The following is a 12,667-nucleotide window of genomic DNA, read 5'->3' on the forward strand; positions in this document are numbered from 1 at the left end:
CATGCACATGATAATATGGAACCATCCCCATTCCTCATTTGACCTCTTTGGTATACAGACATACTAGTGTTGCACGTGCAGAAAAATGGTCATATACACAAAAAACCCTAATATTTAAAACCTTAACTAAAATTTTCATTAATATTTAGATTAGTATCCAAATAAATAACATTGCCATATCTAGTGTATTTTTTCAAAGCAGTTGCTGCAGGTGTGAAATAAATAAGTATTCTAATGGATTCTGTATGTTTGTGTGTGTGATTTTATTGCTTAAACAAGACATATACATATGGTGTCATTAAGTAAAATACATCCACATTAATGTACTGAATAAGGGCAGAGTGCACAGATTTTATCTCTATTGCATACTCTGATATATGCCTCAATGCAAAAATATATGACCATATACATCAGAGTCACTCCGGTCATTGATTTACAGGTCAATCCATTTGTAGACACATCCAGCTATGTTTTGTTTCTGATACCTCCCCTGTGTCCATCATCATTTTTTGGCCCTAATTGTGTTCCTTTCTAATCCAGTCTGACCTCTGTCTCCTACATGTAAAACATGGCTACACATGTAAAACTCCTCCCATTCCACCTCTCAGTAAGTCCATCATAACCTTTCTCCTGATGTTGACACACTCTAGACCTGCCCCACTTTGTCTATAACTTCCCATATTTACCTTCTATATTCACTTTATTACATATTGCTCTCACAATGCAGCTGTATCTTTCTGCCATAAACCTATAGGGACAGGCCCTCTCAATCTCTGGAAGATGTATGTTGCCCATAACATATGCATGTTTAAACTGTTTTACATTCAAGGATATGAGAGACAATATGAGAGAAAACTCATATTCCTTAAAGACAATAATTTCGGATAATGAAGAATAGAAATCAACTCCAATAATCTAAAGCCTCACAGAAACTCTGGGCACAGATATGATCCCAGTAAAATATTTAAGAAAAAGCCCATGACTTTGTCTGGTCGTGATAGAAGTAGTTCTTGTGTGGCTGAACTGTGAAAAAATTAAATTGTTTACCTGAAAAGTTATGTTATTTACATGAAATTCCCATCCTTCCTTATAAATCATGTCTTTAAGTAGTATTTTCTTACTCTTGAGGGAACCATTGTGAGCATGAAGGTGCATAGGGGTTTGTGGAGCTAAGGCCTTACAGACTCATTTACACAATACATCCATACCCAAGTCTCAGGGAACATTTTTGAAATTGGAATGTAAATACTGTAAGAGCAATAGGATCAGCGAGTTTGCTGTGATATTTTTGTCTCCTAGTCACATCAGGAGTAATAAAATCTCACCAACATTACTAACCAAATATGAGCTAAACAGTGAGGACTCAAAAAGCATGCCAAACTTCAGTTCTTCACAAAGGATTTTAGACAACTGAGTAAACTTGGGAGTGGGAGAAATGCTCCTTCCCAAGAGAGAATACAGCAGTTGGTAGCCTGTAGCCCAACATTCATACAAGTTTCATTATATAGACTTATAGATATGCATATGATAATGAAGTTATGAAAAAATAGGCCATGAATTTGAACGAGAGTGAAGAGTGATATTAGGAAGATTTGAAGGGGGAAAATAAGGGAGAATTGCCTTACTCAAAATACAATCTCACAAATAAATAGAATAAAAGAAGTAACTGCCTGCTCTCAATGAAACCTACAGCTACTTTTGAAAGGACCCTGTAAGTTCTTATGTACTTTATAGAATTGTGCCATATCTAACAGTCCCTGGCTTGGAGGGAAACATAACAAGGAAGTTAGGCATTGAACATGATAGAAATAAAAATAAAGTGCAACTCTTAAACTGGTTCTGTTCTTTTTATCCAAAGAGGAGCATATTCACTACAAATAAGCCTGTACTGTCCTTATGATCTGAGACCTAAGAGCGTCACAGGGTGTAATAAGTCACCCAGTTGGCCACACCTGTAGCTGTGTTCAGCCACTGCTGATTTGCATGTGCCCTGAGTGTGCCTGATGTCCTTCTTCATAGTCAGGTCACTCCTGTGCTGGAGTCAGCTTCACACAGTCACAGCACAGACATGAGGGTCCCCACACAGCTCCTGGTGCTGCAGCTGCTTTGCCTTATAGGTAAGGAATTTTAATTTCTATAAATAAATTTCCAATGTATTTATTTAGCTGAGTCTGGTCAGTACTTCATTGTCTCTATGAAATCTTTTTTTTTTCTAGTAGAATTAAATGTATAAAAATTTATTCTCAATTTTTCAATCTCAGGTGCCAGATGTGACATCCAGATGACCCAGTCTCCAGCCTCCCTGTCTGTGTCTCTGGGAGAAAGTGTCACCATGACATGCAAAGCAAGTCAGAACATTTACAGTGCTTTAGCATGGTATCAGCAGAAACCAGGGGGACCACCTAAGCTCCTGATCTATGATTCAAACAGCTTGGCCGATGGGGTCCCTTCTAGATTCAGTGGCAGTGGATCTGGCACACAGTTTTCTCTCAAGATTAGCAGCCTGCAGTCTGAAGATGTGGCCACTTATTACTGCCAACAAGCTTATACTCTTTCCACAGTGATACAAGTCATAACATAAACCCCCAAGGAAGCAGAAGTGTGTGGCCTAGTTGTCACAGATGTTCCTCCTGGTGAGTCACCCACTGAAACTGTGTCTTAGATGTTACAGCAATTATAATATAGCTCATTATGATTCATTTTGTTTTTTAGAAGAGGCCAACGAGTTCTCTCTGTAGTCTACCTTTCTTCAGCTTCATCTCCAGGACTATTGAGTTTCAATATCTTTTCTGCATTAAAAGAGGACATAGTCAGTCCCTGTGAGGAGTCTAAGTTGTACATACAGAAGGAGTGGAAGCTTCTGTGGATATTCCTAGAAATATTCTCTATGTACAGAAAATTAACTTATAAAATGCCAGTATTCAAAAGGGAGGTAACCATTATTGAGAAAAGCTGACAGCAGAAAGGTTTCCTGGATTTCTTACAACAGCTTGAGCACAAGGAAAGGGAAGGCTGCTTAGCCATGGCCCTTTGGGGTGTTCTGAAATTCCAGAAGTGTGTGTTGATGCTTTCTGCTATCTGCCACACTTCAGTTAGAATTATAATAGTTCCTAGGTCCACTGGTCTTCTTACAAAAATCAAACAATTTTGAACCTCACTTACATGACTTTTACTCTCACTATATGAAGTGAAATATACACTTGTCTATATGAAATCATAGAAAGTAAAGGATTGTCTTAAATATGTCTTAAATCACTTTTGGAAGTGATATTGATGAAAACTTGATATTCCAGAGTATACGTTTAGGAACAAAACAAAACAACAAAAGTGACCTGTACTCCATTCTCTTCTCTTCTCTTCTCTTCTCTTCTCTTCTCTTCTCTTCTCTTCTCTTCTCTTCTCTCTCTCTTTCTCTCTCAGAAATATCATCTATCATGTGAAAATAAACATATTTTTAGTCTCTTCATGATGTCCCATTCATCTACCTGTTTATCCCTGTACCTACAGTCCATACAGACTTCATTACTGTAGATTTATACAAAAAAGAACAAGCAAGTCAGAACTTAAAATACCACATTTTGGGGAATTTCTTAGTTATTATATCCATTAAATTTCTACATAAATTCTAGACTGAGTTTATCAACTTTTGAAACTCCACAACTATTCATTGCATTACACTGAATTTGTGCGTCAATTTGAGAAAATACACATTTAAGTGTTTGATTTGGATGGAAAGCATGTCCTTTGGTTACAAGGAATTGTTGCACTTGAAGAAGTCCTTGGTTTGATTCTCAGCACCCACATGGCAACCCACAGCTATCTTCAACTTCAGTTAAAGGGCATCCATCACCCTCTTCTAGCCTCTAAGAGCACCAGGCCTGCACACTGTGTACTTACATACATGCAGGCAAAAAAAAAAAAATCTCATGCATTTAAAAGTATTGTTAAAGTGGTTCACATTATGAACACAAATATATTTTCTGTTCACTTGTGTGCTCTTTAATACACAAGACCTGATATGCAATCCTCAGTGTATGTGGAATATTTCTTTTATCTTTTACTCATTCTTCTCTCATACAATACATCCCGACCACTTCCTCCTCTCCCTACACTCCTTCCAGAAGCCCCCTAACTTTCTTCTCTCTCACCCTTTCAGAAAAGAGCAGAACTCCCAGGGATATCAACCAAACAGGAAGTACCAAGATGAAATGAGACAAGGCACAAACCTTTATATCAAGGCTAAATGGCAACCTAGCAGGAGGAAAATGGTTCCAAGGTCAGGGAAAAGAGTCAGAGATATCCCTACTCCCAGTGTTAGGAGTCCCACAAAAATACCAAGCGATACAACCACAACCTCTTTGCCAGAGACCTAGCACAAACTCATACAGGCTCCCTGATTGCTGGTTCAGTCTCTGTGAGCTCCTAAGAGCTGTGCTGAGTTGATTCTGTGTTCTGTTTTCCCTGGGTATCCTTGAATACTCTGAGCTCGACAATCCTTCCACTCTTTTCTTCTTCCAGAGGGGGTCCCCAAGCTCCACCTAATGTGTGGATGTGGGTCTCTGAATCTGCTCCATTAGCTGCTGTTAGAAATTCTCTCTGATGACAATTGAGCCAAGCATTGATTTATGAGTGTAGCAGAAGAGCATTAGGAGTCATTTTATTTATTTATTTTTTAAATATTTATCACTTCAGTCCAGTTTGGTTCTACCTTAAGTCACTGGCCTATCCAGCTTCTAGTTCCTGGCCATGCAGGCAGTGTCATGCCTGGGCTTCCTCTTGTGGCATGGGCCTCAAATTATCAGTCATTGGTTGTTCATTGCTGTAAGCTCTGTACTATCATTGCAATCAGGACTGGCTGTAGGTGGAAGGTTTTGTGTCTGGATTGGAGTAACATTCCTACCACAGGGAGTCGTGCCTAGTTTCAGAAACTGGACTGCACATGCTGTATATCCTCCATTAATTGGTGTCCTTGCTGGGGTCACCATCAAAAGTTTAAGAACTTTGCACTGCAGTTGATCTCCATATCACCCTACTGTACTCACCCCTATTCCTTCCTTCTCTTTCTGATTCCTCCTGTTCCCATTTTCACCTGCCCCCTGCAAAATATAGTTCTCCTTCTCAGGGATATCAATGCATTGCTCCTTTTATTTAATTATTCTGGGTCTGTGGATTCTAGCATAATTATCATTTAATTAACAGCTAATGCCCACTTATAAGTGAATATATACCAAGTATATTTTTCTGGGTGTGAGATATCTCACTCAGGATTAATTTTTTCCCAATTCTGTCCATTTTCTTGCACATTTCTTGCCATTTTCATAACTGCTGAGTAACATCACATTGTATATATATATATATATATATATATATATATATATATATTACATTTTCTTGATGCCTGAGATTTTTAGACAGCACATGACCATAAGATATATTCATCACTCTACTTTGCTTAATTAGATATTGATCATGAATAACTATTGATACCTATACAAATAATTTTTAAGAGTCAGTGGAGATAACTATTCAGTTTTTCTTCTTCTTAGAATGAGAAATAATATGGACATATTGCATAATGTTAAAATGCCCTTTGTGTTGTAAAATTCTTTAAAACACAGCCTAATGCTTTATACGAGAAAAACAAGGAAAGGAAGAAAGGTGGATAAGAGGAAGGAAAGGAGGAAGAGATGGTAAAATTAAATTTCTTTATTCCTTTCCTCTATATCCCTGTCTCACATTATACATTAGTCAAACTACTTTGTTAGAAAAGAATTTTTTAGTGTCTGTGCTACTGGTGTTATATTTAGAAAGTGATCTCCGGTGCCAATGTGTTCAACAGTACTTCCTACTTTCTCTACTATCAGGTTCAGAGTAACTGGATTTATGTTGAGGTCTTTGATCCACTTGGACTTAGGTTTTGTGCATGGTGAAAGATATGGATCTATTTGCAGTCTTCTACATATTGACATCCAGTGATGCCAGCACCATTTGTTTAAAATGTTTTCTTTTTCCCATTGTAAAGTTTTGGCTCCTTTGTCAAAAATCATAGGTGTGTGGATTAATGTCAGAGTCTTCAGTTTGGTTCCATGGGTCCACATGTCGGTTTTTATGCCATTATAAAGCTGTTTTTACTACCATAGCTGTATAGTAGACTTTGAAGTCAGGGATCGTAATTCCTCCAGAGGTTGTTTTAATGTACAGGATTCTTTTGGCTATCCTAGGTTTTTTGTTTCTCCAGATGCAGTTGAGTATTGTTCTTTCCAGGTCTATGAAGAATGGTGTTGGGATTTTGATGGGGATTGCAATGAATCTTGGACCTCTTAAAACTGAGAAGCTTTTGTTGGGCGAAGAACACAGTCAACAAGAGAAAGCAACAGCCTACAGAATGGGAAAAGATCTTTACCAACCCAACATCTGACAAAGGGCTGATATCCAGAACATACAAAGAACTCAATAAATTAGACATCAAAATACCCAACAGTCCAATTAAAAAATGGGTTATAGAGCTAAATAGCGAATTCTCAACAGAAGAAACTCAAATGGCTTTAAGACATTTAAAGAATTGCTAAACACCCTTAATTATCAGGGAAATGCAAATCAAAAGGACTGTGAAATACCATCTTAAACCCATCAGAACAGCTAAGATCAAAACACTGAAGAGAGCTTATGTTGGAGAGAATGTGGAGCAAGGGGAACACTCCTCCACTGTTGCTGGGAATGCAAGCTTTTACAGCCACTTTGGAATTAATATGGTGCTTTCTAAAAAATTGGGAATCAACCTCCCTCAAGACCTAGCTATACCACTCTTGGGAATATACACAAGAAATGCTCAAGGATACCACAAGGACACATGTTCATAACAGCATTATTTGTAGTAGCCAGAACCAGGAAACAACCTAGATGCCCTGCAACTAAAGAATGGATAAATAAAATGGGGTACATATACAAAATGGAGTACTACACAGCAGAGAAAAAAGCAATGATATCATGAGGTTTGCAGGCAAATAGGTAGAACTAGAAAATATCATCCTGAGTGAGACAACCCAGACTCAGAAAGGCAAACATGGTATGTAATCACTCACAAGTAGATACTAGATGTAAAGCAAAGGATAACCAGTCTGCAACTCAAATCTCCAGAGATGCTACCTAGTAAAGAGGACCCTAAGAAAGACACAGGGATCACCCAATGACACAGACATTGATGAGATCTACATGAGCAATCTGGGGATGAGGGGTGGTGGTGGATTACAAGGGTAATGAGAAAGAGAGTTTGGATGACAGAGGTCCCAGCTGGATCAGGAACAGAGTGGGAGCATGGGGAGGGAAATGCCATAATAAATGAGGACCCTATGGGACCCTATGGGAATAGGAAGAAGCAGAGTTCTAAAGAGGTCTACCAACCTCAAATCTATGAATGTCATCTAATAGTACCTTAGACACAAAGAAATGCTCCTAACATCTTGATATAATTACTTCTTTGATTTAGCCACCAATATGTTATGAACTTGCTTTAATTTATGACTTTATTTGTTTTATGTAAAACAACAAACTTCATGAAACTGCTTCCATCTTGCACATGAGTTTGGTTGTAACCTAAATCTGTGTACATGGCTATGCTCACTCGAAATGGATCCAGATTAAAATCTATCTTAATCTATTTAGAACATCAGCTGTGGTTTTTTTAAATCAGCAGTAGCTAATATTTGTCCTTTGTTTTTATAACATCATTGCTCATGTTCTTGACATTAATGTTTCAAGGTTCCTGAGGAATATGGAACAAAAGAATAATGTCATTTAAAAACAAGCACTATATATTTCCTCATTACTCTTCATTGAAAGAGATTTATATTAAAACTAAATCTAAGACAGTGATTAAATTTCATCACAACTATCATAGTCTAGAAGGCTCATTGAAGATATTTAAAACTGAATAGAAGAAATTTGAAGCAATTAAGAGTTATGTGAAGTTAGACTTCACTTTAAAGCTGAAAGCAAAATAAACAATTTCCTTTATGAACAGAAAAGGAAAGCAGTCTTCTTGTGAAAATATTCTTGGAGAGGCTATAGAGGAAGTCCTTTACCATTAAGTCAGTGACAGAAACACTGACCCAAAAACACAGGTTAAAAAAATTAGAAGCTTGGAAATCAGTTTGAGATTAGAAAACACCTGACAGAGAAAAAAGATGCTCATGTTATTATGAATATACAATATTCAAGTGGAGGAAAATCTACTTCTTCTGGATGGTGAAGGGATGACTACATTTTAGATAAGTTCTGAAGCCACTAATAGCCAAAGATAGAAGCATTTGAAAATATGTGATTTGGGGGGCCAGATTGAGCCACAGAGTTGGCGTAAACTACAGATTAAGACTCTTTTACTAAAAACAAGGGGGAAAAAAAGAAGGAACCTACTAATAATAAAAGACCTCTTAAAAGATGTAAAAGCTACAAACAGAAAAGTCACCAAGAAAATAGAATAATCAAAAGTATAAATGAACCAAATATAGAAGTCTAAAGAATGAGAAATAGAGATTAGTGGAACTAAGCACAGAGGTAGACAGCAGTGTGATAGTATCAGTATTGAACCAGGGCATTCCAAGAGCAGATCAGGAATAAAGTATTAAAGCATTGCTTATTTAAATTGACAAAGCATTTTAGACCTAAGAGAATTATATGTAGTACTATCAAAAAAGGGCAGAATGTGCATTTTCTTCTACAAGCACTTGGAACATTGTCCAGGACATAATGTGTGGTAGTGAAACAAGAGTCACAAAATGATATGATTTATCTTATTTTCAGTTTTAGACTACATGAAGGAAATATCAATGTATATATGCAGCTCCCTTTTTTCCATTTATGCCAAATATATTCTTTTTACTCAAACTTTCACACTGTGTGTCTTTTTCATTTATCCCAGGGCTTTAGCTCTTTGCTGAGGGCTGGAAATTCTGTTAGGTCTCTATATAAACAGATCACATTTCTATAATCAATAGAGGTATCATTTTCATTTGGAAAATTAAAATTTTAATACATTTTCATCTCCATTCCTGCTTTGTTTCAGCTGTACAAGGTAATGATTTCTTCCAGGCTTCTACTAGCCATTTTCACTACTTTTAAAGCACAATATTTGAAATGGGAGAAATTTATTTAAAAAAATTGTAACAATGATGTCCCATTCCTTTAGTTAATAAATGCAAGCTTTTTTCTGCTGTTGATTATAAGGACAGGGAATCTTACCCAACATAGGTGTTTTAATTCCTTATGTATCTCAATGACCAAATTACGAGGAAAAATATTTATTTCTAGACACAGATTTATTTATTGTACTTAAACCAAATCATGCTGCTGAACTCTCACATGTGCTTGCATAATTAGCATAAGATAGCATAGAATCTGTCAAGTGTGGAGGATGTTAAGCACAGGAGAAATATTTTCTCACTGGACAGAATTATACAAAGAGTTTCCTCCATCCAGTTACTATCAGGTTGATAGTAGCAATTTTCCACATTATGCCCATAATACACTCAGAAAAGGGTCTCAGGCTGCCAAGTTGCAATTAGGTTTTGGTGTGCAATTCTGAACTAAGTGGAGTTCATGTCGCTAAGCTAATACTTCGCTTGCACATATCAAAGTCATTGATTACACCTAGGAAGTAGGCACATCCATGAGAGACTGAAACGTGTGTGTTTATGGGGGATAACAACTGGAGGGGCAGTTGTAGGTATAAAGAGCAGTGTGTTGTTCTTGAGGTATAGTGCTGTCTTTCTTGGAGCAGAAATGACAAGGTACAGCTTCTCTTTTCTGCAGGAAACAGTAAGAGCTCTGGGTCAACTTGAAGCAAGTTTCCTTACAGCCCATCCGGAACTATGCCATTTTTGGGAATGGTTTGTTGGAAGGTTTGTTTTGAATTTTGAAATAGTTTCAAAACTTATGAGCAATTCCAATGCCCTTCAGAATATTTTTGCTTAGTGCACTGACATTTGTATCAACATGAAATTTCTTTGTAACTCCTTATTGTCTACTGTCATTTAAAAACACACCAACTTTATATCAACAGCATTCAGTCTCATTGGCAGGCATTTATCTTGCCAAAATTTCTACCTCAGAAGTGTTGTTTATTTATTTTTTGTAACTGACCATCTTATTGAAGATGTTAGAGACATGTGGACAGCCTGCTGCATTTTTCCCCATTTCTCTCTGAAAGGAGAAGAGTGAAAAGATGTTGTTTTGTACTTTAGTTTTCTTTGAGAGTGTTGTTATTGGTGAGGAAACACCTGTTGAAATGTTTGCCAAATTAAGCTCTTGACCTTCATTTACCATTTACCACAATAAATGTTTGTTCATTGTTATTCCCTGAGTAGAATACAATGTGCAGTATTCTGTAAGTTGTATATCACCAGCACTGAAGCACAGCCAAGATCTTGCATGGCATGGGTGACATTTCAGAAATCAGAAATGCTATGTCAGATGAATTTCCTCCAGGAAAAAAAAAAAAGACACAGTTGCATATAGAGGAATGGGGTGCAAACTTCCTCTACCATTTCTTGAGGAACATATGACATTTGTAATAATAAATGCAAAGAGTACCTGTAGTAGTTTAGACCTAGATAGTGAGGTCAGTAATAAAAATAAACTCTGTAGCATCTCTAATTAGTGGGGAAGAGACTCCACTCCAGGAAACCATTTGAAATAAAGCATTCACTTTCTGTTCTACATGCCCCTGTGTTAGGATCTTCTCCCACCAGCCTGAAGCTGGAGAATGTCTGGAGAAAGGACAATGTGAATTCAGTTCTCATCCAAGGACACCCCACTTCCTTAAGGAAGAGCATCCACTGTAGTCTTGAGCATGAATAAGGTTAAATGAATCTTGAGTCATATCCTGTGCCATAAAAATGCAATACAATTCACACTCTTACAGTCCCACCACTTTCTTGAAATTGGAAGTCGCTGGAGCTCCACCTGGGCCTGCAAGGATCTCTGCATCCACTTCCATCAGTTATTGGATGAGAGATCGAGCACGACAGAGTTTTGGGCCATCCAAACACAAGTCTAGGTCATTTCAGGCTTTCCTCTTGACCATGACAGTAGTCTACAGTGGATGTGTCATTGTGGATTTCTGGGCCTCTCGAGCACTCTGCCATTCCTGTTCTCATGTGGTCTTCATTTATCTATGGTCTGTTATTCCTTGTTCTATCCCTTCTATTCTTGATCCAGCTGGGATCTCCTGGCTCCCCTAAGCTTTCTTTCCTCAAACATTGCCCTTCATTACTCCCACTTTCAACCAGGTGTTCAATTTACATCTCATCCCTTTCTCTCGTCACTGGGTGAACCCTGTGTCTTTCCTAGGTCCTGTTTCTAGGTAGGTTCCCTGGAGTTGTGGTAGCAGTCTAGTCATCTTTGTTTTACCATCTAGTACTCCTCCTATGAGTGAAGTACATACCAGTTTGTCCTTCTGAGTCTGGTTACCTCACTCAGGAGGATTTTTCCTGGGTCCATCCATTGCCTACAAAATTCATGAGTCATGTTTTCTCTGCTGAGTAGTACTCCATTGTGAATATGTAACCATATTTTCTTTACTCATTCTTCATTTGAAGAGCATCTGATGTTTCCCAGGTTCTGGATATTACAAACAATGCTGATACGATCATAGCTTGTGGCAATTGTACTTGTGGTATAGTGGAGCATTCCTTGGGTATATGCCCAAGAGTTTCTACAGCTGGATCTTGGGGGAGGTGGATTCCCAATTTTTTAAGGAATTGACATATTGATTCCCAAAGTGGCAGTACAAGCTTGCATTTCCACCAAGCAGTGGAGGAGTGTTCCCATTGCTCTACATCCACTCCAACATAAGCTGTCTCTGTGTTTTTGGTCTTAGCTGTTCTGACAGGTGTAAGGTGGTATCTCAGAGTCATTTTATTTTGCATTTCCTGGATAATTAGCGGGATGTTGAGCAATTCCTTAAATGTCTTCAGCCATTTTAACTTCCTCTGTGAAAATTCTCTTTTAGTTCCACAGGCCCATTTCATAATTGGACTGTTGGGCATTTTGATGTCTTGAGTTCTTTTATATTCTGGATAGCAGCCCTTTGTCAAATGTGCGGTTGGTGAGGACATTTTCCCATTCTGTAGGTTGTTGCTTTTTCATGTTGACCTCTTCCTTGCTCTACAAACCTTCTCAGTTCAACAGGTCCCATTGATTGATTGTTTCTCTCAGTGTCTGTGAACCACAACTTACATGACTTTTACCCTCACTATATGAAGTGGAATATACACTTGTCTATATGAAATCATAGAAAGTAACAGGATTTGTCTTAAAATATGTCTTAAATCGCTTCCAGAAGTGATATTGATGAAAACTTGATGTTCCAGAGTATACATTTAGGAACAAATCAAAACAACAAAAGTGAACTGTACTCCATTCTCTCCTCTCTCTCTCTCTCTCTCTCTCTCTCTCTCTCTCTCTCTCTCTCTTTCTCTCTCCTCTCCTCTTTCTCTCTCAGAAATATCATCTATCAATGTGAAAACAAATATATTTTTAGTCTCTTCATGATGTCCCATTCATCTACTGTTTATCCCTGTACCTAAAGTCCATACAGACTCATTACTGTAGATTATATACAAAAAAGAAAACAAGTCAGAAACTTAAAATACCACAGTTTTGGGGAATC

At 37.6% G+C, this 12,667-nt stretch overlaps 1 gene segment (V, D, J or C); it reads left to right on the forward strand.

The window, feature by feature from the left end:
* Window positions 1-2,068: 2,068 nt before the first annotated feature.
* On the forward strand, window positions 2,069-2,581 carry LOC118580216. The segment is given in 2 exon segments: window positions 2,069-2,117; window positions 2,262-2,581. Coding segments are annotated over 2 exon segments (369 nt in total).
* The last annotated feature ends 10,086 nt before the right edge of the window (window positions 2,582-12,667 follow it).

Source organism: Onychomys torridus, chromosome 3 (assembly GCF_903995425.1).
Source record: "Onychomys torridus chromosome 3, mOncTor1.1, whole genome shotgun sequence".
Classification (NCBI taxonomy): domain Eukaryota; kingdom Metazoa; phylum Chordata; class Mammalia; order Rodentia; family Cricetidae; genus Onychomys; species Onychomys torridus.